Below are 22,843 nucleotides of genomic sequence, written 5' to 3' on the forward strand. Positions count from 1 at the left end.
CAGTTTGCCAATATCTGTTTTAGACCTTCCACATTATTCTTTAGAGCTAAAAAGAGGGGTTCGGAATCATTAAAGATTAAAATTTAATAAGGTGAAAATGGGGTGCAAAATGATCCGCTTGTTCAACTCGTAAAGAACCTCAATAGAACGAGTCCTTTGCGGTTACGTCGCGAACTATTGATATTTGAATGAATTTTAGGTGATGAACATCTTTTTCTCCATTGTATGATATAATTTTGAAAATTGTAAAGAAGGTTGTACGTTTTTATATTTCTTAAAATTCTGTGCATTGATTTGAGTGAAGTTTTTCATACAGATAGAATAAATCTTAGATAACGTAGGCTCATTTTTATCCGCTAAAAGGGCGCCATGGATTTTTTTCATACAAAGCGGAGAACACGATAATATTATATACTTTTTTATAATGCTCGAAATATTTACGCCGGTGATAGCCACACTGCGTATCTAACATTAGATTTGTATGACGATTAGTAATAACTGATAACTTACATACCATTGAGTTAGCCATCAACTCCTTTCGAAATACAAAAGGATAACCAACTATAGAGTTATCTATGACGAAGCCCAAACTGATAATAAAACTCATTGTTAAAACATTATTATATTATTTGGGAAGCCCTAGTGCAGTGAGACCGGAATGCCCATTGTAGATCTGATTGAGAGAAGCCTTGTATCATACCGGGGTCTTGGTAATGGCGGATCCAGCTGAGGGTCATTGGCGCCTTCCCCACTAGGCTGGGTCTAGATGACAACTGATTTTTTTTAATGACTTTCATTGAGATATTTAAGAAAGAATAATAATATTTTGAATGATAGCAAATACACGCGAATGACACGCATAATACTAGGTACTACATTCCGTTATTTTATTAATATTAATTAAAATTATTTGGCCGTTTAATGATAGTTTACTATTTTTACTTTTGTTATTAGGTTTAATATTATAATCGATTTGAAGACTGTTACTAGACCTTGACTATATGATCGCTCCCTGACCGAAAGCTGATTTCCTCCATGGGTTTTTGCCGAGTATTTAGTATAGAAAACGATCGACGAAGTTAAAAACGCATTAGTGTGATCATAGTAGAGTTCGGCCCATAGATCATGTTCGAATATCATTGCACCTGCAGGGACATAACTGTTTACCGTGTGGACATGATAAGCTGCTACGTTATTCAATACATTTGAATTTAATTCTTATGGCGGATCCAACACAATATTAAACATGATACTATTGAATATGATTATATGGAACATTGTGTTCAGAAATTAAAAAGAGCTGTTAATACAACTATTTGAAACTAACAATAAACTTTAATGATGAAGGACCTTTGCCTCAAGTCATGCTCGAATTTTTAGCGTAATCGGCTGAGCTATATGTAAGAAGAGAAAAAATACGTTCTTCTCTCACAATCAAGACTACATTGATTCCTCTTGTTAAATATTTAAAATTTTACATATATTGACTATGCACTATTGTAAACATTTTCTGTAAGATACAATAATTATAATATAATATATTGCGCTCAGGAGCACTGCAATGAGCGCAAGGCCGGCCTGTTGGAGCTGGATATACACAGGTTGATCCCGGAACGCGACACACGTGGGCCACTATGGCGGGTTTTACCATCTTGTGAATGGTGATCGCTATCCGGGCGGATATAAAATAAATTTTACCACTAGCTCTGTTACACCTTGTGCTCTACCATATTTTTCTTATCATATCGGCTACTGGCAAACAGGGTTTGATTCCTAGGGTTCAATAAGTATGGGCCACTTGTCAAATAACTACTAAGCAAAGATTTACGAATGCCAATTAGTATTTCATAACTTATTTACTATTTATGACCAAAATGTCTCCGAATCGCTTTACCAAATTTTCTCACTTTTAACAAAAATAAAACCTTAACAAAGCTATGTGTCTCAATAATATCTACAAGCCCTAGCTTACCTTCATGGGAATTAAAACTCGGAATAAGTCGCCTACATAATATTATTAAAAACTAATTACAATGCTAAATACCTTTGTAATCAATCTGTGTTATAAACAAATGTTTTTTAGAACATTTCTCACGAATAAATTGCTTTTCAGGGACCTCAGTAGGAATGAACTGACGGCCATAAGCAGGAGGACGTTCCGAGGTCTAACAGCGCTAAAGAACTTACATTTGGACGGGAACCAACTAAAGTGTATCGATGAAAAATCCCTCGAGAATTTGAAGAGTTTAGAAGTATTGTAAGTCAATTCGCATTTTAATTAAGTATTTTATTATGGGGTTAAAGTCATTTTTAATCAAATTAATGGTTAGGCGCTTTTATGAAGTTTACCAAGAATTCAATTTTTTGGAAAAGCTGTGAAAAAACCTTACAACGAATACCTTTATGAGTGAAAGTAGAAATAGCCAAAATTAAACCTTGTCACACCACTGAATTAAACAGGATCTCTAAACTAATAAATTAATGTAATACCTACGCATTGCTAAAAGAGGATTTCTTCCAGGACTCTAAATAACAACAACCTAACATATCTGTCGCTGGAACCGGCGGCAGTGACTCGGTTGAACGCGCTGCGTCTGAGCGACAACCCAGTGGTGTGCGACTGCAGAGTCACGCGGCTCGCGACGGCCATACGAGCTGCAGGAATCCTGGGCGTCGGGGCACGGTACGTACCATTACCTCATAGATATAATGTAGATAGAGCATTTCATCAGGCCTAGCTTCTGTTAACTGACGGAGAATTTTGCTCGACAAATAAAAGACGTTCAAATACTAACACTGTTAACTCAGTTTCTAAATAGATACCGATAAAATAAGTACTATTTACCTCAGTCGTACAATACATAAACTGTTGGATAAAAATTTACTTGAATATTTTGAAGCAAGCGTATCACTAGATCTTCCCTAAAATCAGGATGTTCATGGTTTTTTAGTAGCCCATGCCGCTGGCCGTGGTACTTACAATATTTCACATCACTGTATGGTCATTTATAATCTTCCACTTTTCAGATGCCAAGCTCCAGCAGCATTGAGGGGAGCGTTGCTCACTGATCTAGAAGTCCATGAACTAATATGCAGTGGTGAGTGCACTTTGTTTATGCACAAGAATATGGAGACGGAAAAAAAAACGATTATTATTGGTACATACCTGTAGCATAGGGAAATAACATCAATTTTTCCTAATCCAAAGTTCAGTTAGTGTTGCTATTCCAAACGGGTAGTCATTTCGCTGATCATCAAGTGAGCGTTGCTCGTTTCGACATTCACTTGCATGAGAAAATGAAAGTGGAATAGATTACATGATTTTCTTAGAAACATAGAGCGAAGACGAAGCGTAAAAGTAAGAAGGCCCTGGCATTAGACCTTAATAATAAGCAGAAGAAGATGCTTCAACTCTTTAATAAGTGAAAGGGTCTTCAAAGTGTCAATGTATTTTAGGTCCCACCACAGCATCGACGGGCGAGTGTTCAGCGGAGCCGCGTTGCCCGCCGCCCTGCCGTTGCACGCCCGAGGGGATCGTAGACTGTCGGGAGAAGATGCTGTCAGAGCTACCCACTACTATCCCACACAGAGCAACCGAGATGTGAGTGTCAACATTTTTTCATTATATAATGCTGTCTCCAAGTTTTTTAACAATGAAAGATACTAGGTCCTCTAGAAATTCTGTTCGGATAAAAAAATAATTGGTTAGCACATAAATAGAGTGGTGAAATACAGACCAATCAGAAAAAAATATTAATAATTTGTGCAGCTTCCAGGTTAGGTTTTGCTCGAAGTTTCGTTCGCTTTAAAATATTTTGCTGGAATAAAAGCGCCTATGCATTTTTTTCAGAATAAAATATTAGCAGTAACTAATCTTTACGCCTACCTGCGTGCTATTATACATTCGCAGGTTTTGCGTTAACCACTAACATCTGTACACGTTCTTTAACAATAAGTAATAATAAGACGTATTTTATTATTCTACTAATTTTCCCTCTCATTCCAGTCGGTTGGAACAGAACGAGATAACGGAAGTGGGTCCTGGCGCGTTCTCGGCGGTGAAGAGAGTCACCCGCATCGATCTGTCCAACAACAAGATCACCAAACTCGCGGCCGACGCGTTCACTGGACTCGTGCACCTGACGTCGCTGTAAGTAGGCGTCTCATTAGATAGTTGAATTCGGATCAGTAGTTTACTAGAGGCAGTAATTTAGTAAGCCCCATCATTACGATATTATATCTCTTCCAGAGTGCTGTACGGAAACAAAATCAAGGATCTGCCGTCAGGAATATTTCACGGTTTAGTCTCCTTACAGTTGTTGTAAGTAGATATATTTATTCTTACTTGAGAACTACAAATACGAACATACTTTACTTAAATAATGGTTTTAATTCTTTCAGGTTATTGAATTCAAACGAAATAGCATGCGTAAGAAAAGACACATTTCGAGACTTGGAAAACCTTAAATTATTGTAAGTATTGGTTACAACATATAAGTATTATGAACATGTATCTGTAGAAGGCATTTTTGACATTTCCGAAATCTCAAAACTCCCTTAATGGTTATCCATCCTTAGCGTGCCGTATAGTTCTCTAAACATGAAGGGCGTAGGAATAGTTTTTTGAATTGGTTACGACTAATATTCGTTATTTTATCCAAGAGTATCTTACTTCTTACTCTTAAAGTCTTACTAAATAAATCAATCTCATCCCGAGCCAATACTAAACTGCAGACTAATTATTCATTTTCTTTTATTCCAGATCTTTATACGACAACAATATAAGGTCTCTGCCGAATGGAACATTTGATGCTCTAACAAGCATACAAACTTTGTAAGTAAATTGTCTTTACACTTTCTGATAAGGAATTCATGTTTACCGCCATTTTTTCAACCTTATTCCCTGTACAGTAATTATAATTTGTTTGTAAATTGTAATGCAGACATCTAGGCCGCAATCCTTTTGCCTGCGATTGCTCCTTGCGCTGGCTCGCAGCGTATCTACGGAAGAACCCGATTGAAACTTCTGGAGCAAAGTGTGATTCACCGAAGAGAATGAGTAAGAAGAGAATTGATGCTCTAAGAGAAGAGAACTTTAAATGCAAGCGTGAGTACATTCAACAATGCAATCATATTACTTTTCTCTCAATTTCATTATATTACTGTGTTCCTAATTGATTTTATATTATTTAATAACAATTTGGCTTTTCATTTCACCAAATATATTTTTTCTCGTCTTTCTGAGGGGCTTACATATGTGGATGAACTAAGAATAGTAATAGATTATTTTACATAGTGAAGGCCATTTTAATGGTCACTTATGTGTAATGTGTATGTAGCGGGTGAGGAGCGGGCGGCGTACGTGGGGTGTGGGTCGTGGGAGGGCGGCGGCGCGTGTCCGGCGCACTGCGAGTGCGCGGGCGCGGCGCGTGTGCTGTCCGTCACGTGCGCGCGCGCCGCGTTGCGCGAGGTCCCGCGCGACTTACCGCTCAACACCGACGTGCTGTAAGTTATTTAATTATAGTTCAAATGCATATTGTTCGCGGATTTGCTCTGCCTGAAACCTTTTATCGAAACAAAAGTCCCAATGTGGTTTTCGAGGTAAAAGTAGCCTATCTTATAAATAATAACTTTTTTAATAATACATACATATTATCAAACTAAAAACATAACGGAAGAGTAGACCCGCTATATACTCTCGAATAAAAAAGTACCCTATGTCCTTCCCAGGGTTCAAACTATCTCTATATCAAATTTCATCGAAGTCTGCTCGGTAGTTTTTGAATTTTTTTCGTTCAGAGACACGACGGGGGACTTTTAATAATATGTAACAATATAAGTAAAGTTCTAAATATTTGTTATAGAATCATGTCAGACAACAATTTGGGACAAATAAAATCTGACGGGCTGTTCGGGCGGCTGCCTGATCTCACCAAACTCGATTTACGAAACAACGGTAAGATAAAAAATGACCCTTCATTTTCGCATGCATTAACAATTAAAATGTAAAACCTAAAATAGTCTGGCCACATAACCAGGTCTTACTAAAACCGTGTTATGGACGTGTCATGCATTTAAATACATTTTTATATTGAAAAATCTAAATAAAAAAAAACTTATGGACTCTACTATCCAATTTTTGTACCATAGAGACGCGACATATTACTGGTTATTGTAATTTTTGTTATAAAAAAAACACCTTCAGGTATAGCGGTTATAGAAGACAACGCGTTCGACGGCGCCGCCAACATACAGGAGTTGATTCTCGACGGGAACCTGCTTCAGACCGTCACCGACAAGATGTTCTACGGCCTTCACAGCTTGAGTGTTCTGTGAGTATCAACTTCTGTTTAATTTAACCCCTATTTTTTCCAAATGATTTTATAATATATCACATACAATTAAAAAAAAGTAATAATTATAATGTCTTACGTGTTGTCAATTTAAGTGACTGAGGGGGGCAAGATGCCACTATTTGATAGGTAATATGTCCCCCCCCTATTATCTTATATATTTCTTCTTTTTTACTTTCAAATTATCCCTTTTTTATTATTTTACAGTGTCAAAATAAAACTTAAAATTACAATTGATTAACTAATAATTATAATATTTTATGTGTTGTCAATTTAAGTGACGGAGGGGGGCGAAGTTCTGCTATTTTATACGTAATCCCCCCTATTTTCTTATTTTTTTATTCCTAGATATAGAGTATTGTAATCGAATAGTGAATCTTGAGTATTATTCGGGGACTGAGGATACTAAACAATCTTTATCGAGTTCTTTAGGCTATACTACTAGGAATTAGAATGGAATGCTGAATTTCATTATGTCACAATATTCTCAAATATAATTTTTTGAAACCTTGTTGCTGTTGTTCTTTATTTTTCCTTTTTAAACTGTACATTAGATGATATCTTGGTTTATCTGTACAGGTCTCTAACGGATAACCAAATCAAATGCATCACGCCGGGAGCTTTCGACCATCTTGCCATGCTGTCCACACTGTAAGTTAATTAACTCTGATTGTGATGCTAACATTTGAAACTTACGTAATATCTATAATAGAATAGTCACAACAGTGCATCTTATAATATTTCATATGTACTTTGTTTACTGTTACTTTTGAATAACGAAACAAAAAATTACAACATAATATTTTCCTGATGACCTATAATGTATCTTGTAATATATGACTTTCCTGGAAGATGCCGAAATCTATATCAACTTAATCCATGCGCGAATTTCAACCTTACGGCATTTATGCAGCTAGTAACAAAACTTTAGCTTGGTTAACATTTCCCTTTCCACTGGCAGTAACCTAGATACAAATCCCCTGGACTGCACGTGTCACATCGCGTGGCTGCCGAATTGGTTGCGGTCGCGACGGCTCGCCCCCTCCGCGACGTGCCGCACGCCGCCGCCGCTGCGGGACGCCAACCTGCACCACCTGGAGGTGGCTGACTTCAAATGCACGCGTAAGTGTTCTGGATATCTTAAAACAATTATTTTTTGCAGTTATTGGGCATTATGAGACTTAATATCTTATGTCTCAGAGTTACGAACGCAGTGGTGTGCCACAAAGCACTTTGTAATTTAAAGTTCTACATAGGGTTGCTACTGTTTTATGAGCGGTCGCTGCTTACCATAAGGCGAGCGGTATTACGTACCTATGCATTCTGCTGAACATTGTGCGCTCTTTGACATTGGAATTTGTTGTTCTCTTAGTCATAGTTTGTCATCTTAACTTTTGAAGATTATTTGTCATATAAATGAGGCACGAGTCGTGAGCACACTTATGATTGGTCAGTTTGACGTCCAGCGGTGCGATTCCTTAGTCGATGCTTTTTATCTATTGGCATATACTTTCGTCCAATTCGTACATACGCGAGTTATTATCCTCCACTCACCACCACCACACCCACACACGCAACACGTTCATCTGTGCTCATGACTTGTGCCGTTTACTGTACAAGTGTATGACTTTTGCTTTAAATCTTGATTATTGTCTGTTTTTTATCATTATTAAAAGAAATGTTTTTAACATTTAATAATTTTATCTAAAATAACTTTATCTTACAGCAGAAGACAAGGGTTGCCTGGCGGCGGAGTACTGCCCGGCGCAGTGCTCGTGCACGGGCACGGTGGTGCGGTGCTCGCGCGCACACCTCGCGCTGCTGCCCGCCAACATACCCAAGCAGACCACTGAATTGTAAGTACGTTTGTTTATAAAAAATGGAAATTGAATCCTGGGTCTAGTGTCTCTTCAAAGATCAGTATTCAAATGTTCGAAATGTAATAAGTTTTTCTTGTCTATATGTACTTGTATTAAATCCAGAGGGGCAGCATCCCTTAATCTGTCTACGCCCATAGTTTCATAACAGCTTGTCGACAAGTTCATTCCCGTACAAATATCTAAAGTTTTGCGTCTTCAACGTTGATGTAACAATTTTTTCCATATAAACCATTACATTCCAGGTACTTAGAGTCTAATGAGATCACGAGCATCCTGCCGGAACAGATCCGGCACCTGACGCAGCTGACGCGGCTCGACCTCTCCAACAACAAGATCACCGTGCTCAGCAACAACACCTTCGAGGGACTCACCAAGCTCTCCACGCTTATCGTCAGCTACAATAGACTCAGATGCGTTCAGGTAACCACTTTATTTCATAATGTTCAAGTAAATGTATCCTCTACTATGTTAATGCATATAGAGACTCTTATTTAGCATTTATTACGGGGTTTGATTTTTATATTTGGTTATCCTATATAATATTTGACAATTAGCGAGCATTTCAGCATCGCGAAACAGGCCTAGGTTAAAAATGTATTAAATATTTTAAAGAAAATAAAAATACATCGTCCACAGAGAGACGCGTTGAAAGGGCTTACGCAACTCCGCGTACTGTCCCTCCATGGTAACAACATATCGATGCTCGCTGACGGTGTCTTCAGAGATCTGGAATCGATCTCTCACGTGTGAGTATAATTACGAATTACTGATAACTATATTATTTTTGTCTAAGTATTCCCTCACTGCTAAACAAGATTGTCTGTAAACATACCAGAAAATTCTAAATATGTCTAAATTCAGTTGCTTTCTCTTCTTTATCCAACAAACACGAGAAGACACAATTTAAATATGCTCCAGTGTTCCTTCATTCGTAAGGTTAATGTCTGCCTTCAGTGCCCTAGGTTCAAACCCGTTGTACTGCGACTGCAACGCGCGCTGGCTGTCGGAGTGGGTGCAGAGCGCGGGCGAGTACGTGGAGCCGGGCATCGCGCGCTGCGTCGAGCCTGCGCCCATGAAGGACAAGCTGCTGCTCAGCACCGCCTCGCAGGCCTTCGTCTGCACTGGTAAAAACGCTTTCATATATGACGGAGGAATAGATCTCGAGCATTTTAATAAGGGTACGTCATCGCTGCCCTCATGACAAGGTTTTACGTCGTCATCAGTTTCGTGAGAGTAAAACTCCATCTTGCCCCTCACTTTTTATTACAGAATGCTTCAAACTTATTTCCGGAGCCTCGGACAGTTTGATAGCTCGCAAGAAGCTAACTACTTCAATTCCGACGCGTCCTGTTCTACTAATAAAAGATTTATCATCTCAATTTGCCCACGCTCCGAATATAATTTACTAGTATTCGGTCTATGCTTGCTTTATTCAAAATGTTAATGAGGTAAAAGTAAAAAAATATTACCTTCTTTACTTACACATTTAGCTTTAAAACCAGCTTTACTTGTGCAGGTCCGGTGCCGGCAGAGATAATGTCTAAGTGCGACCGGTGCTACAACAACCCGTGCCAGCACGGCGGCACGTGCCGCGCGGGCGCGGGCGGCGGCGCGGAGTGCGCGTGCGCGCGCGGGTACCACGGCGCGTGGTGTCAGCACCACATCGACGCCTGCTACGGCTCGCCCTGCGCGCACGGACACTGCCATCTGCTCGAGGAGGGACGCTTCCAGTCAGTATCAATTTACATACATAATATAAACTCACGCTTACATCCTGTCGGGATATGCAAAGGATTTTTAACACCATAAGTTATAATGTTTAGAAACTGCGATCACAAACTATAAATATTAATTATTGGTCTCTTTTGTCATATTTAACGATAAATATAACAGACTAGAAAACTAAGCACGAATTACCACAAAATGTGTCATAAAGAAAACCAAAGGAATCTGGAGCATGCAGTTAGCGAACCTGATGAATTAATTATAAATATCTTGCATTTCAGCTGTTCTTGTCAGGCGGGATACACAGGCGTACGCTGCGAGGTGAATATAGACGACTGCGCCGGCCATCGCTGCCAGAATAACGCCACGTGCGTCGACCACCTCGAAGGGTACTCGTGCAAGTGTGCACCTGGCTTCATGGGTAAGTATCCATGCATGAATTTTGAAGCACAAAAATAATCTAAGAATTTTGATGCTACACCATCTTAAGTCTACATTCTTATGGTATATGTGGAGTTGCAAATTTTAGTGTCCATGGGTATTAAATTTAGAATTAAATGCTATTACAAGTTGTATTAATAATTCATTATTTCTAGGTGAATTCTGCGAAAAGAAAATTCCCTTCTGCACGACTGAGTTTAATCCTTGCGCTAACGGAGCTGTATGCACTGACCACTATAGTCACTACACTTGCGCATGTCCGAAGGGTTACTCCGGCCAGAACTGCACGATAAATGCAGACGACTGTATCAACCATATGTGTCAGGTAATTCACTGGATAATTTTTCTAGTTCAAAATAAATTGGATATTGATTAGAAATAAACAGTTGAACCTACCTATATAATGACATGTTTGAAATTACAAATCGGGTATCATACTATTGTAAATATACCCTTCGAGTGATGTGCCAACTCGAGATAAACAAAACTCGAACTAACTCGAGTTGAAATTCACGTAACTCGAGTTAAGTAACTCGAATTAACTGGGTAAAACGAAACTGAGTAATGATTTGTTTTAGGTTATTTTTACAAATGTAGTGACTCACCAATAAAAAAGGAATTTATTTATTCATCATGTATTTATGTTTTATGTATTTAAGATTAAATCTTCGTAACAAAAATAAATTAAGTATTTAACTCGAGTTAAAGAGAATTCAACTCGAGTTGACTCGATCTAAACCCAACTCGAGTTAACTCGAGTTAGTAACTCGAGCTGACACATCTATACCACTTTCCTTATAAAAATGTGTACGTTTGTGTGGTGCGTTGTAGAACGGCGCGACGTGCGTGGACGGGCTGGAGGAGTACCGGTGCGCGTGCGCAGCGGGGTACGCGGGGCGGTACTGCGAGGCGGCGCCGCACGCCGCGCTCGGCACGTCGCCGTGCGCGCACCACGACTGCCTGCACGGCGTCTGCTACCTGCCGCCCGCGCGACTCCAGGTATCAACACACCTTTTTATTTTTAATCATGGCTTCTTATCCACAGCCAAGTATAATGTGAAGTTACTTACCTACCTCACCTCTATCCTTCGTCTCCTCCTTAATCATTAAGAACAAAATATATCGGACGATTTAACTATTGGCATACGGTAATCTGATGTCTATAAATTTTCTACGCCGTGAATACAGTCGTTAGAACGTTGACAATAGACACGCCCTATAGCACTGATGCTAAAAGGTTACGACGATCAAATACCTAGATTGAACGTGTCGGGTTCTCAATAAAGGCTTAGTTTTCCTTTACAGCAATATTTTCTTATATATTCCAGGACGATATCATTATGGAAAGGTCACTTCTTGCCCCGGCCAACGACTACCTCTGTAAATGCGCTCCGGGATACTCTGGTACGTTACTATTAACATATACTTATATATTATTTATATTATATACATATATATTTTCAGTATAAAAGGTCTAAGACCAAGGGCTAAAGTATTGTAAATACATATCTTTTTATCGTAGGTCGTCTCTGCGAGTACCTCACTTCGTTGACATTCAGCCACAATGACTCGCTGGTCGAGTTGGAGCCGTTAAGGACTGTGCCACAAGCGAACGTCACTCTGGGTAAGTTCGATAATATTCATGAAAACAATAAGGGTTTTAAAGTAAGTCAAGCTCCTTATAAACTTCAGGTTATTGTATACCCACCAATAGAGTACCGGATAGACAGTCAACTTTTACATTCAACTATAATAGGTATATTAAACGAGAAACTTCATAATTTTTTAAAATGTTACTATACTGTCTCCAGTAAACGCTACATTGCACATTGACAAAAAGAGAATCCTAACATATAAAACGCATTTACAAATACAACCATATCTAAACGAAAAGCAGAATTACATTTTTTATATTTTTAAATATCTTTGTGTTGGAACACTTTATACCGATGTGCGATATGTATAAATACAACATCTCCATAGTACATATCTGTTCCAGTGTTCAGCACGAAGCAGCACCACGGCGTGTTGATGTACTTCGGCGAGAACGAACACCTTGCCGTGGAACTGTTCAACGGGCGCGTGCGCGTCAGCTACGACGTCGGCAACCTGCCCACCTCCACCATGTACAGGTATCTGCAATACGCTATGTGTAATATCGATAATTATATATTTATATTAATTCCGTTCAGTAATATAATTATATATTTATATAATAGTGAGGTGGAAATTATATCGATATACAGTCCGCGCGCGAGCTCCGATAATTTATCAAAAAATATTTTTGTGCTGATTTAAGGATAACAAATTATCTATGATATTAAAATCATTTTAATTTATGAATAAAATTTATAAATCTTGGTACATTTAGTGTCTTGCTACGACCAATGGCCATTTAACCAACTTAATAAGTTAATTATGCTAAAAATTATTATTAATTAACAAAATAATATATATGTACACCACATCATAATAAATAAAAGTGTGGCATTAATTCAGAGGCTGTACCCTACACCAATACACGTAAAATATGAACAAAATATTTACTTTCAGTTTTGAGATGGTTTCGGACGGTAACTACCATAAAGCGGAGCTGATCGCGATCAAAAAGAATTTCACACTACGAGTCGACGACGGGCCCGCGCGCTCCATCATCAACGAGGGTGAGCGCATACTAAAGTATATATTAACAACGTAGCAAATTGTAGCTGGTTAAAATGACATTACAACACAAAAATAAATAATATAAAAATACGACATTTTTGTGCATACATCGCAGCCAGCTAGCCTTTTTCTAAACACAATAGCATTAGTTAGTTGAATGTTACTGGAAGGCAAAATTGAGAAAACGTTAATATTCCCGTCTTACAATCCCTTGGGATCAAAATGCGTAATGCGTAAAGCGCAATGAGGTACTTACATGAGCCCATTACGTATGTCCATAGACTACATGTAATAGTGTATATGTGCAGGTAGCAAAGAGTACTTGCGGTTGGAGAGGCCGATGTACCTCGGCGGGGTGCCGGAGGACGTCGCCAAGGAGGCGTTCAGCAAATGGCATCTCAGGAATATCACCAGCTTCAAAGGTACATCATTATATTCTTATAATACTAGGCCTAATATAATTTACAGGAGTTGTAGTGGTGGTTGTGAGGGCGGGAAAGACTCGTAGTCCTAATATCAGCCCTGTATTATATACTGTCCTACTGTTGGGCACGGGCCTCCTCTACTACTGAGAGGGATTAGGCCTTAGTCCACCACGCTGGCCTAGTTCGGATTGGTAGACATCACACACCCTAGAAAATTCCTATAGAGAATTTCTCAGGTATACAGGTTTCCTCACGACATTTTCCTTCACCGTTAAAGCAAGATATATAGACATAGATATATATTAGCCCTGATTCATATTAATTCTCACGGCTGAGAACGAGCCTCCTCTATTACGGAGAGAATTTTAGACATCAGTCGACCACGCTGGCCTATTGCTGGTTGGCAGATTTCACATACTTTCGAGATTATTTTCTCAATTTGTCGTGAATCGTAAATATGTACACTAACATGTAAGTACTATAAATATCAATTAGTTTATAGAATTCATCTCCACTGTCTCTACTCTTATAATTCGTTAGAACCGCTAATACCACCTAGGTAGGAAATATAGAAGGATATCAATCAGCCAGGGCCTTCCTACTTATTTAATTTAGAATAGTCCCTAAGTCCTCCTTCTGCTGGCAATGCCTGTTTTGGACCAGACCTAAAAGCAAGGATCCCTCTAATGTTACAAAGTAGCGGTTTCTTACACCGGGCGGTACGCCTACCAACAAACTTATTCTAATTCTTTCTACTAATTATAACATATAATTTGAACACTATTAGTAACACAATAAAGTTAAATTTAAAACTTACTATTTTTTATACTTGAAAGAACAATGATTATGGTTCTAGAAAGTTCCGGGATACACATTATATTTAAACAACTTTGATTGATGTATTTGACAATAACATTGATTGTCCTTCAACTTTTGAACTTCCTTTCTTATCATCTGTTATTAGGTATGACACAATCCCTAAACTATAAAACCCGTTAGTGACATTTGTTACGCAAAAATAATTCAAAACGCTTAGGTTCTGTTCGAAGGAATATCAGTAGCTATGGATTTGATAGTTATGATAACGTGTATAATATTATCGTAGCGTTATATTAAAAACTTATGTCGTAGTGAGTTTTTCATAGTAACATGCCATAATAGCAATTTAGCACATGTTTTTTTTTTATGTTTCGCGGAGAAAGTCCCTTATTACTACCGCCCAACCTTCGTGGAGAGCGACTGAGCGGTTATGCTGGGGTAACCGTGCCTTACGGCCCGGCGTTGAGCCGCCCGGATTTGATGATGACCTTCGGGCCGGCCGGCCGGGCTGAGTCCCTAACCCTATATACAACTTAACCTATGCACGGTCTCCAGCTAAAATTCCGCGGTGGCCCTCTTCGACGGATTAGGGACGGCCGCGGGCTTCCTCTGACGTTGAAGTGTCTAGTCTGCGACTGCAGCCGCCCCTGCGCGGTGCCGCCTTGCGGCCCGTCTCCTATGGGGGGGGTGGGGCTCAGAAGCTCCCGCGCACCGAAGGACGCCCTCGGCGTCTACGGCAGCGTGAAGCCAACTACACACACTGCCGTCCAACCCGGGGGTTAACCGACAAATGTGCAAACATGCACAAAATGCACTAGGGCTGACAGCCCCCAGCTGCCCGCCGACGACCCCCTTCGTGGCCCCTATTAGTCGCCTCTTACGACAGGCAGGGGATACCGTGGTGGAATTCTCCAAACGCCCCCATTCCACAGGGCGGGAGACGCCGGTCAGTCGTCCACCCGGCGCCTCCTTCGTCTCCTCTGACGGCGGGAGGGATCGGCCCGTTCCCGATCCCTCTCGGCACTCTCCTTCTGCGAGAGGACCACCTCGCAGAAGTGGGCCACCGCACACCAGGCCTCCCGACTGCCGACCATGGAAGCGACCACGGCCGGCAGCGAGAGATCTCCTCCGACGACTGAAACGAGAGCGCTGCGCTCCTCGTCCCAGGCTGGGCAGGACTCCAACATATGTTGGGCCGTATCCTGCGGGCAGTTGTCACAATGGTGACACACGGCGCCTACTTACTTACTTACTTTCCTTTCGTACTATTTGACACAGGTACTCACCGAAGCAACCATGCCCGGTGGGCACCTGTGTCAGGCGAAATGTCGCCATGCCATGGCGCCTGTCCAGCCACTGTGCAAAGACAGGACGCACTGCCGCGACGGCCCGAAGCCCCGCTGACGGGGCCTCCAGCCTGAAAGGCACTCCTCCACGACGGCTCGCCGTAAGGAGGCCCTTTTGGCCTCCACCCCCTTCGGGGCCGGACGCTGTCCGTTCCTGAATGCCTCCTCCCTCTAGTGAAAAGTGTCGGAGAGAGATTTGGCGTCCAGATCCCAGAGAGCAGGAATCCGGCCAAAACACAAGCCGCCTCGTACGAGACCGTGCGGTACGCCCGTATGGCCCGCTGCGCAACGATCCGCTGCGGGCCCCGCAGGAGGGCGACAGAACACCGCCCCAGGGCGTCAGCCTAGACCGGGCTGCCGTATAGTGCCATGGACCGCACGACCCCGTGGTACAACAACCACCGACCTTCGGCAAGGAGCTATCAGCTAACTTAACTTATTTCATAAACTTCATGTTTTATTGTTTACATTAATGATATTTGAATAATTGCATAAACATTGTGTGCGAATAAACAAAGTCCTCGCGTATGAGGCGATAAGACTCACAAAAAATGAAGCCATTATACTAATAATGACTTAATTGCCCGGGATTGGAATTACATAAAACAATGCATTTCGGGCTTAAGTATATTCTACATCATGTAAACCATATCGCGATGTAATTTTCAAGTGGCGCCATCTATTGCCAAAGTTCGTAATATTTAAGCCATAATCTATCGTTGAAATTCAGAAATGTAAAAAAATTACTGCAAAGTAGAAGAACGTCATGTTACTAAATCCAAATTAAATTTTTCACAGGTATTCATTATTTTAATTTATGCTATAAGTCTATCTGAATAAATTTTTAAAGAAAAACTACTGCCAAACTTCAATATCTGTTCCAAGTAGAATATGTAATAAACCCATTGACGTATATAATTCTACCGAGATAAACCTATTAAATGTACAAATAAAATCCAAAGCTAACCAAGCTGACATGTGACATATCACATAAAGTAAATCAAAATCACGCATATTTCTGTAACAAGATCAGGCAATTATTGAAATAGGAACCTCCCGTCTCTCACTCCAACTACTTATACGCTACAATATAATTATTTTCTCTGGTTAGTAGTGTATCACACATTGTTATACCGTTTCTTTGGCAAAAAAAGCTTGCCAGCGAAATAGCATTATGACACCGCAATCATGTTATGTGAGGTGTTTATAACATTATAAAATGTAGGTATATATTGTAACTTTGACTTTGCGGATGAACAACACCTCAGTTTTTTCCGAGACCATGAAGGTTGCAAAGTCTTCGAAATGTCGGGAGGAAACTAAAATATTAAAACCGCGATAAATTCCGAAAAATAGTTTAATTTTAATGTCTAACATTCGCGTAAACATACGAAATCATTATGTTTATAGGATGTTTAAAAGAGGCGTGGATCAACCACAAGCGCGTGGACTTCGTGAACGCGGCGCGCGTGCAGCGCACGGCGGCGGGCTGCGGCGACGACGAGCCGCCTGCCGTGCCCGTCGGCTCCGGCTCCGTGCAGGAGGACGCTGGCAAGCATAACCAGGTGAGACTAGCAACCGATAGACGGAAACTAAACTGACGGGCAAGGATTCACAGGACCCACAGTCAAAAATTCAAAACATAAACCCAAGCTACAGATCAAATTTGAAACTCACAATCACATATGGTAATCACAATGTTATTTTTTTTATCTAAAATGAACTGAAACCTTATTTAATATATTTCTTGTAACAATGAAAAAATGTGTAACTACAAACCCACCTAGGTTTGAAGTTTTGAATTTTTGTGTCTGACTGTACAACTAAACTAAAGGATGAATCGCATGACATAGGGTAGTTCTGACGCATACGTGACCAAATCGGTACTAGTACTTGGAATCTACCAGCATTAATAGAGACAACGAATAAATAGCGTAAAACCTTACAGTTTTGATTTTTCGAATTCCACTACTAGAAGATCATTTATAATTTTTTTTTATTTTAGTTAATTTTGTTGTATTAATTTAGATCTTGTCCATGATAAACAATAACAGATAGAGGACTACACGTGGTAAAAACTGGCGGCCTCGGTAGTGTGGTTATATTGGATGCGTAGTACGACATTCTGCGGTCCCGGGTTCAAATCCCGGGCGGGCAAAGTAATATTAGATTTTACTCCTCATCATCAGCCATGAATCTGATATTTAAGTCGATATGGCGATAGGAACACTCCTTACCTGGTCATAGGAAAAAACACTGGCGAAAAGTGGTTGTCCTGGTTGCACCTCTGCCTACCCCGTCGGGGATACAGGCGTGATGAGTATGTGTGTAAATATATTAAAAAAAATATTATGATTCCATATAAAGGTTTATATGCATAGTTACGTAATTACTGTGTGTCCCCAGGACCCGTGCGTGCCGAACCCGTGCGCGCGCGGCGGGCGCTGCGTGCGCGAGGAGGGCTCGGCGTCGGACTACACGTGCCGCTGTCCGCCCGGCACCGCCGGCGCGCAGTGCGAGCTCAGGGCCTCTATAGGTATACACAATACACATATTAAACTCGGTCCAAATTACATAAACAAAAGTTTGTTAAAATTTCTCAATTGGAAAATTCAATTAAAAAACACAAAACTTTCAATTTCCTTCTTCATAAGTAGTAAATCATATAACAGTCTATCCTGCCTCAAATACCTGTTACTATTAAAGACTCGTGCTAATAGCAGTATCTTAAGTAAAATTATTATTTTGCCAGGTGGCGCCCCAGTAATCACACAAGCTAAGAACAGTGCGAGGAAACCAGTTTTCAGCAATGTACAAGCATCGCCTGGTAAATTTATATACATACTATTTTTGGGTATAGTCCTCTACAACTATGTTCTACAGATAATTATTTAAGAAGAAAATATTGGAAACGCGGTCAATGTAAGGCGGCCGCTGCAAGACTTTTCGTGGGCTGTGTTAAAGTTACCATATAATAATTAGTGTAGGACATAAATGCGTTGTACAGGAACTGTGGCACATGAGTTTATTTTTGCAGCTGCGCCGGCATACAAACAGGAGTTCCCAGCCGAGCCGGCGTCACCTGCGACGCCCGCAGGTGCTTGTAGGAAGGTACGTTAACCTAATACTACTAATAGTTAACCTAATTACTAACCAACAATTGTTTACATAAAAGAATTTTATCAGTCAAAAAATGTTTTGTACTTTAGGGCAACAATTCCTTGGCGGCCAATTGCACACACAACTTAAATTAACATTATTTATTTATATATTACAAATTACAATAAAATAAAGTATAAAAAATGCCTTTTATTCAATGTTTTAACCATCTATGATCTGGGCCTTGCAGGAGCCAACCCGAGAGTTCATTACAGAAGGGTTGTGCAAATCGCGCAGGGCTGTACGCGGCGCCAAGTGCGTGACCCGCGCGGACCGGCAGACGGCCGCGGGGCCCGGGGGCGGGGGGTGCGCCCGCGGGCACTGCTGCGCGCCGCGCAAGACCAAGAAGAGAAAGGTATACGCTCTACATTAATAATGGAAGGTACACAAAGAAAAAGCGACAATGTTACCATATATTTAATGCCAAAGGAACCATAGGTACCGACAATTTAATGAAAGCAATTACTATTGGAAAAATGAATTATTTCGTAACTTTAAACATGGCTTATAGTGCAGCTATACTACGTCAATTATTTGTTCGTGTATTTCGAATAAAAAAATTGTTTGTCGCAATGCTTGCATCAAATAACATAAATAAAGCATTTTTTAAATAATTTATTTTTTTGTTTAAGGTCCGCCTCATCTGTTCAAACGGCACACGATACACCAAAGACATAGAGATCGTAAGAAAATGCGCCTGCGGCAAGAAATGCCCGAGGAATAATACTTTTCACTGAACACAAACAGATATAACGCATTATTAATAGTGACAGAAACGTAAAATCCTTCAAACAATTAATCCAAGTTTTTGGGTGGACGTACTCAGGAAGGTGCATGGGGGCAGATGCCCCCATATTAAGTTTGGGAAATAATATAAACCAACGTGAACCAAGATTTAGTCAGAATATTTTATGAAAGGTCCGTCACGCCTTTAGATTTATTTTAAAATCTGGACTGTACAATTTATTCACTACTTCATATTATACACAAAACATGTAGTTTGTGCCGAGTTATGCGTACTTAACTATAACGTTGAATTGTGTCACTTAGAGTCGATTTTAACGTGAACTATTTTTTATTGTATTAATATGGCATTATTATTGTTGACCTAAAATAACCATGTATTGAAGTTCCATACTAGGCAAGACCCAGAAGGGCATTTGCCCAGAAAGACTTAAATAAGTTAACTTTAATGTACATTTCATTTTAAAGTCCACGAAAATACTCGCAAATGTTTTAAGTCAATAATAATAGTAGCACCTTTTCAAATACAACAAATAAATATAAACGTAGCAGATTTACGTTACACTCGTATTTCTTGTTAAACAGACTATTCTGTAATTAATTGTAGATTTTAATAATGTACTAAGTAACATCATTATAACCATTATCATGACTTAACTAGACCAACAGTTGACATGCGCGGAAGAAAAAATATTTTGGGGCTCAATACAATTTTGGCTGCCTTCGGTTAATATAATCACGAAAATTATGACAAGTTAAAGGATTCACAAGCGTTCCAGATCATGAAATCTGTAGATTTAGGAACACGAATACTACAGTGTAGTAGCAGAGTATGTTCATGCAGTACATTATGATGTATCATAATGAGAAAGCCATGTTGTAAGTTTCTCACTACTCGTAAACCGGGACGGCGCGCGAATGCCCAGATTAAATTTGCTGAATATAATATAAATTTTTAATCTACCGTAATTACACCCAAATTTTACCCACCTAATAAACTACTGGAGCCGCGCCACACAAACCCACTCACCGCCATTATAAAATACTCAATATTGTAGACAATAAGAAATACCATTTTGTAGTAAATAGTATTTTACGTCGCTTCAAATGAGTATTTTGACTTTATTTTGGAAGGGACTGTTGTCCAATAAATATAATAAATAAATTATTCATCCTTCATAGAGATTAATAGTTGGAAAACAAATTTATAACTACTAGTATAGAAAAAAAATACATTGTATAAGAATATGTTTTCTTAAGGACAACAGTTACCTTCCAAGCGGATTATGAAAACTAACATAAGTGAAATATTCTTACATAATGTAAAACCAGAGGTTCTCAACTATTTAAGGGAAAGTAACACCTCTGACTATACAGATAAGAAAATACCGACTCGGGCATTTGATCGATGTTTTAGAAGTTTTAAAAAAGGAACATTATGTGGATGCATTTTTTTTGCCAAGTACATATTTTATTTAGATTACCTCATAGACTATGGTCTATGACCAGCCATTATTTTCCATAATATTTATTATGCTAAGTAAAATCATTAACAGTTTCTCTAGGCAATTGTGATGTCTAAAATTCCATTTACACATGAATCTATTACATTATCATCGCTGTGTTTCTAATATTTAGTTCAATATAGAATTCTAATAGCTTTTTAATTGTGATGGTAGTTTCCATGACTACCCTCTTATCAAGTTAATTACTCTTCGTCAAACGTCAAGAACGATTTTTGTAGGAAAATCGACATGTTGACTCGATGGAGTATTTGCGCAAAGAATTACTACATCATAATTTTTTGTATGCTCTTACATCATCAAACTATAAAACGTCGAAATATCGCTCTTATGCTTCAAGAATCACTGTTTTTAATATAAATATAACGAATTTACATGACTAGAAACATAAGGAAAGTAGTGGCGGCCTAAATGAGTATTCTTACCGATGTAGTTAGGAAGGAGGTATTTTGAACCTAAAGAACATTTAAAGTATTTAATATTGTTAAGTTTGCTTCGCTTGATTTTGTACAACTGCCGGTCAATATGAATTATACAACCGGCATAGAAAAAACACGCAAACGCTTTCGTAACCACAATATCCTATAACCTCAATTTATATAATAGACTTTTGCCCATTTCTCATAACTCAAAATTGTATTTTGCAAATGAAATAAGAAATTTAATCTAAGTCATATAGGTTGAAACGCTTCATATCAGAAGTACTAGTGCTCGTGTAGCTGCCCATTTCAGCTACTGATGTTTTAATAATTTATGTTCAATTAAAAAAATATATATTATTCTACTGTATTCAAATGAGTTTAAATTAGTCAACGACAAATTATTGTGTTCATATAAATATTTATTTTATTTTTTAACTGTTAAAGTTGTATCTTGCCTTTGTTTAATGTACAAATGAAGCCATTATTCCGTTAGTACCATTTGACGTATCTACATGATAATAAAGGATCTAAGATGAAATAAATATCGAGTAATTAGTTGCATACAGTCTGAATATAATCCAGGCAAATTATTTTAAATTACATAAAACAATAGGGTAGTTTCCGATGTTTGATTTAGTATTTTCTATGTAACAAAAATAATATGAAAAAAAAAATACTTCTGTAAAATCAGCATCAAAATTGGTTGAAAAATAAACCAGTTAATCAAATTTGAAATATTGTTGTGAGCAAAAGGAGGGATATCGCGCTATCTTTCTTACTCACGCAGCGTTATGGCCGGTGGCACTACGTGACGTCACATTTCACTATTATTGAATTTTGACAGCTTCCCTTTCCACCAAATTTCAAAGCTTTACAACTTATTCATTATTGCGTGGATTTTGAAATATCTTTTCCGATAGATTTTGGATGAAATACATTTTTATAAATATATTTAAAAATAAGTGGTCCACTACCCTATTTGCAATATGAGCTACTGTTAACATGACAACTGTAAGTGTGATTAGTTGATTGAATGTGGGTAATATATCACGTTAACCTATCTTGCATTTAATAATCATATAACCATCCTGTATAGTGTACACCTATGTCGCTATGATATTAACAATATAAATGTAATATGCTACAACAATCAGATTAACTAAACTGATAATTTACTAATCATCATTATTTTAAAAATGATGGATTTTTAAATAAGACTTATACCGGACAGTAATTTTTTTATATTATGATCCGAACTCATAGTGCACAGAAAATAAATGAAATAAATCAGACGTTGTTTAAAATACATATTTATACGTTATAATAAACAGTAGGTAGTAGG

General features: G+C 38.9%; 1 protein-coding gene across 2 annotated transcripts in view; it reads left to right on the forward strand.

Annotated features, from left to right (window-relative positions):
* LOC115450985 (protein slit) overlaps window positions 1-22,640 on the forward strand; it is a 76,060-nt gene extending 53,420 nt beyond the window's left edge. For both annotated transcript variants that reach the window (XM_030179166.2, XM_030179167.2), the window contains 33 exons: window positions 2,114-2,257; window positions 2,522-2,683; window positions 3,028-3,098; window positions 3,457-3,601; window positions 4,007-4,150; window positions 4,250-4,321; window positions 4,402-4,473; window positions 4,763-4,834; window positions 4,944-5,107; window positions 5,340-5,505; window positions 5,865-5,956; window positions 6,206-6,332; window positions 6,933-7,004; window positions 7,315-7,475; window positions 8,080-8,209; window positions 8,476-8,653; window positions 8,870-8,979; window positions 9,188-9,357; window positions 9,750-9,963; window positions 10,240-10,379; window positions 10,555-10,724; window positions 11,231-11,398; window positions 11,728-11,803; window positions 11,922-12,023; window positions 12,399-12,531; window positions 12,953-13,062; window positions 13,372-13,485; window positions 17,064-17,218; window positions 18,060-18,189; window positions 18,406-18,480; window positions 18,691-18,764; window positions 19,003-19,167; window positions 19,445-22,640. In XM_030179166.2, the coding sequence (XP_030035026.1) occupies window positions 2,114-2,257; window positions 2,522-2,683; window positions 3,028-3,098; window positions 3,457-3,601; window positions 4,007-4,150; window positions 4,250-4,321; window positions 4,402-4,473; window positions 4,763-4,834; window positions 4,944-5,107; window positions 5,340-5,505; window positions 5,865-5,956; window positions 6,206-6,332; window positions 6,933-7,004; window positions 7,315-7,475; window positions 8,080-8,209; window positions 8,476-8,653; window positions 8,870-8,979; window positions 9,188-9,357; window positions 9,750-9,963; window positions 10,240-10,379; window positions 10,555-10,724; window positions 11,231-11,398; window positions 11,728-11,803; window positions 11,922-12,023; window positions 12,399-12,531; window positions 12,953-13,062; window positions 13,372-13,485; window positions 17,064-17,218; window positions 18,060-18,189; window positions 18,406-18,480; window positions 18,691-18,764; window positions 19,003-19,167; window positions 19,445-19,549 (4,183 nt within the window). In that variant the 3' untranslated portion in view covers window positions 19,550-22,640. The remainder of the gene's footprint in view (window positions 1-2,113; window positions 2,258-2,521; window positions 2,684-3,027; window positions 3,099-3,456; window positions 3,602-4,006; window positions 4,151-4,249; window positions 4,322-4,401; window positions 4,474-4,762; window positions 4,835-4,943; window positions 5,108-5,339; window positions 5,506-5,864; window positions 5,957-6,205; window positions 6,333-6,932; window positions 7,005-7,314; window positions 7,476-8,079; window positions 8,210-8,475; window positions 8,654-8,869; window positions 8,980-9,187; window positions 9,358-9,749; window positions 9,964-10,239; window positions 10,380-10,554; window positions 10,725-11,230; window positions 11,399-11,727; window positions 11,804-11,921; window positions 12,024-12,398; window positions 12,532-12,952; window positions 13,063-13,371; window positions 13,486-17,063; window positions 17,219-18,059; window positions 18,190-18,405; window positions 18,481-18,690; window positions 18,765-19,002; window positions 19,168-19,444) is intronic.
* Window positions 22,641-22,843: the final 203 nt, after the last annotated feature.

The sequence above is a fragment of the Manduca sexta genome, chromosome 26 (genome assembly GCF_014839805.1).
Source record: "Manduca sexta isolate Smith_Timp_Sample1 chromosome 26, JHU_Msex_v1.0, whole genome shotgun sequence".
NCBI lineage: Eukaryota > Metazoa > Arthropoda > Insecta > Lepidoptera > Sphingidae > Manduca > Manduca sexta.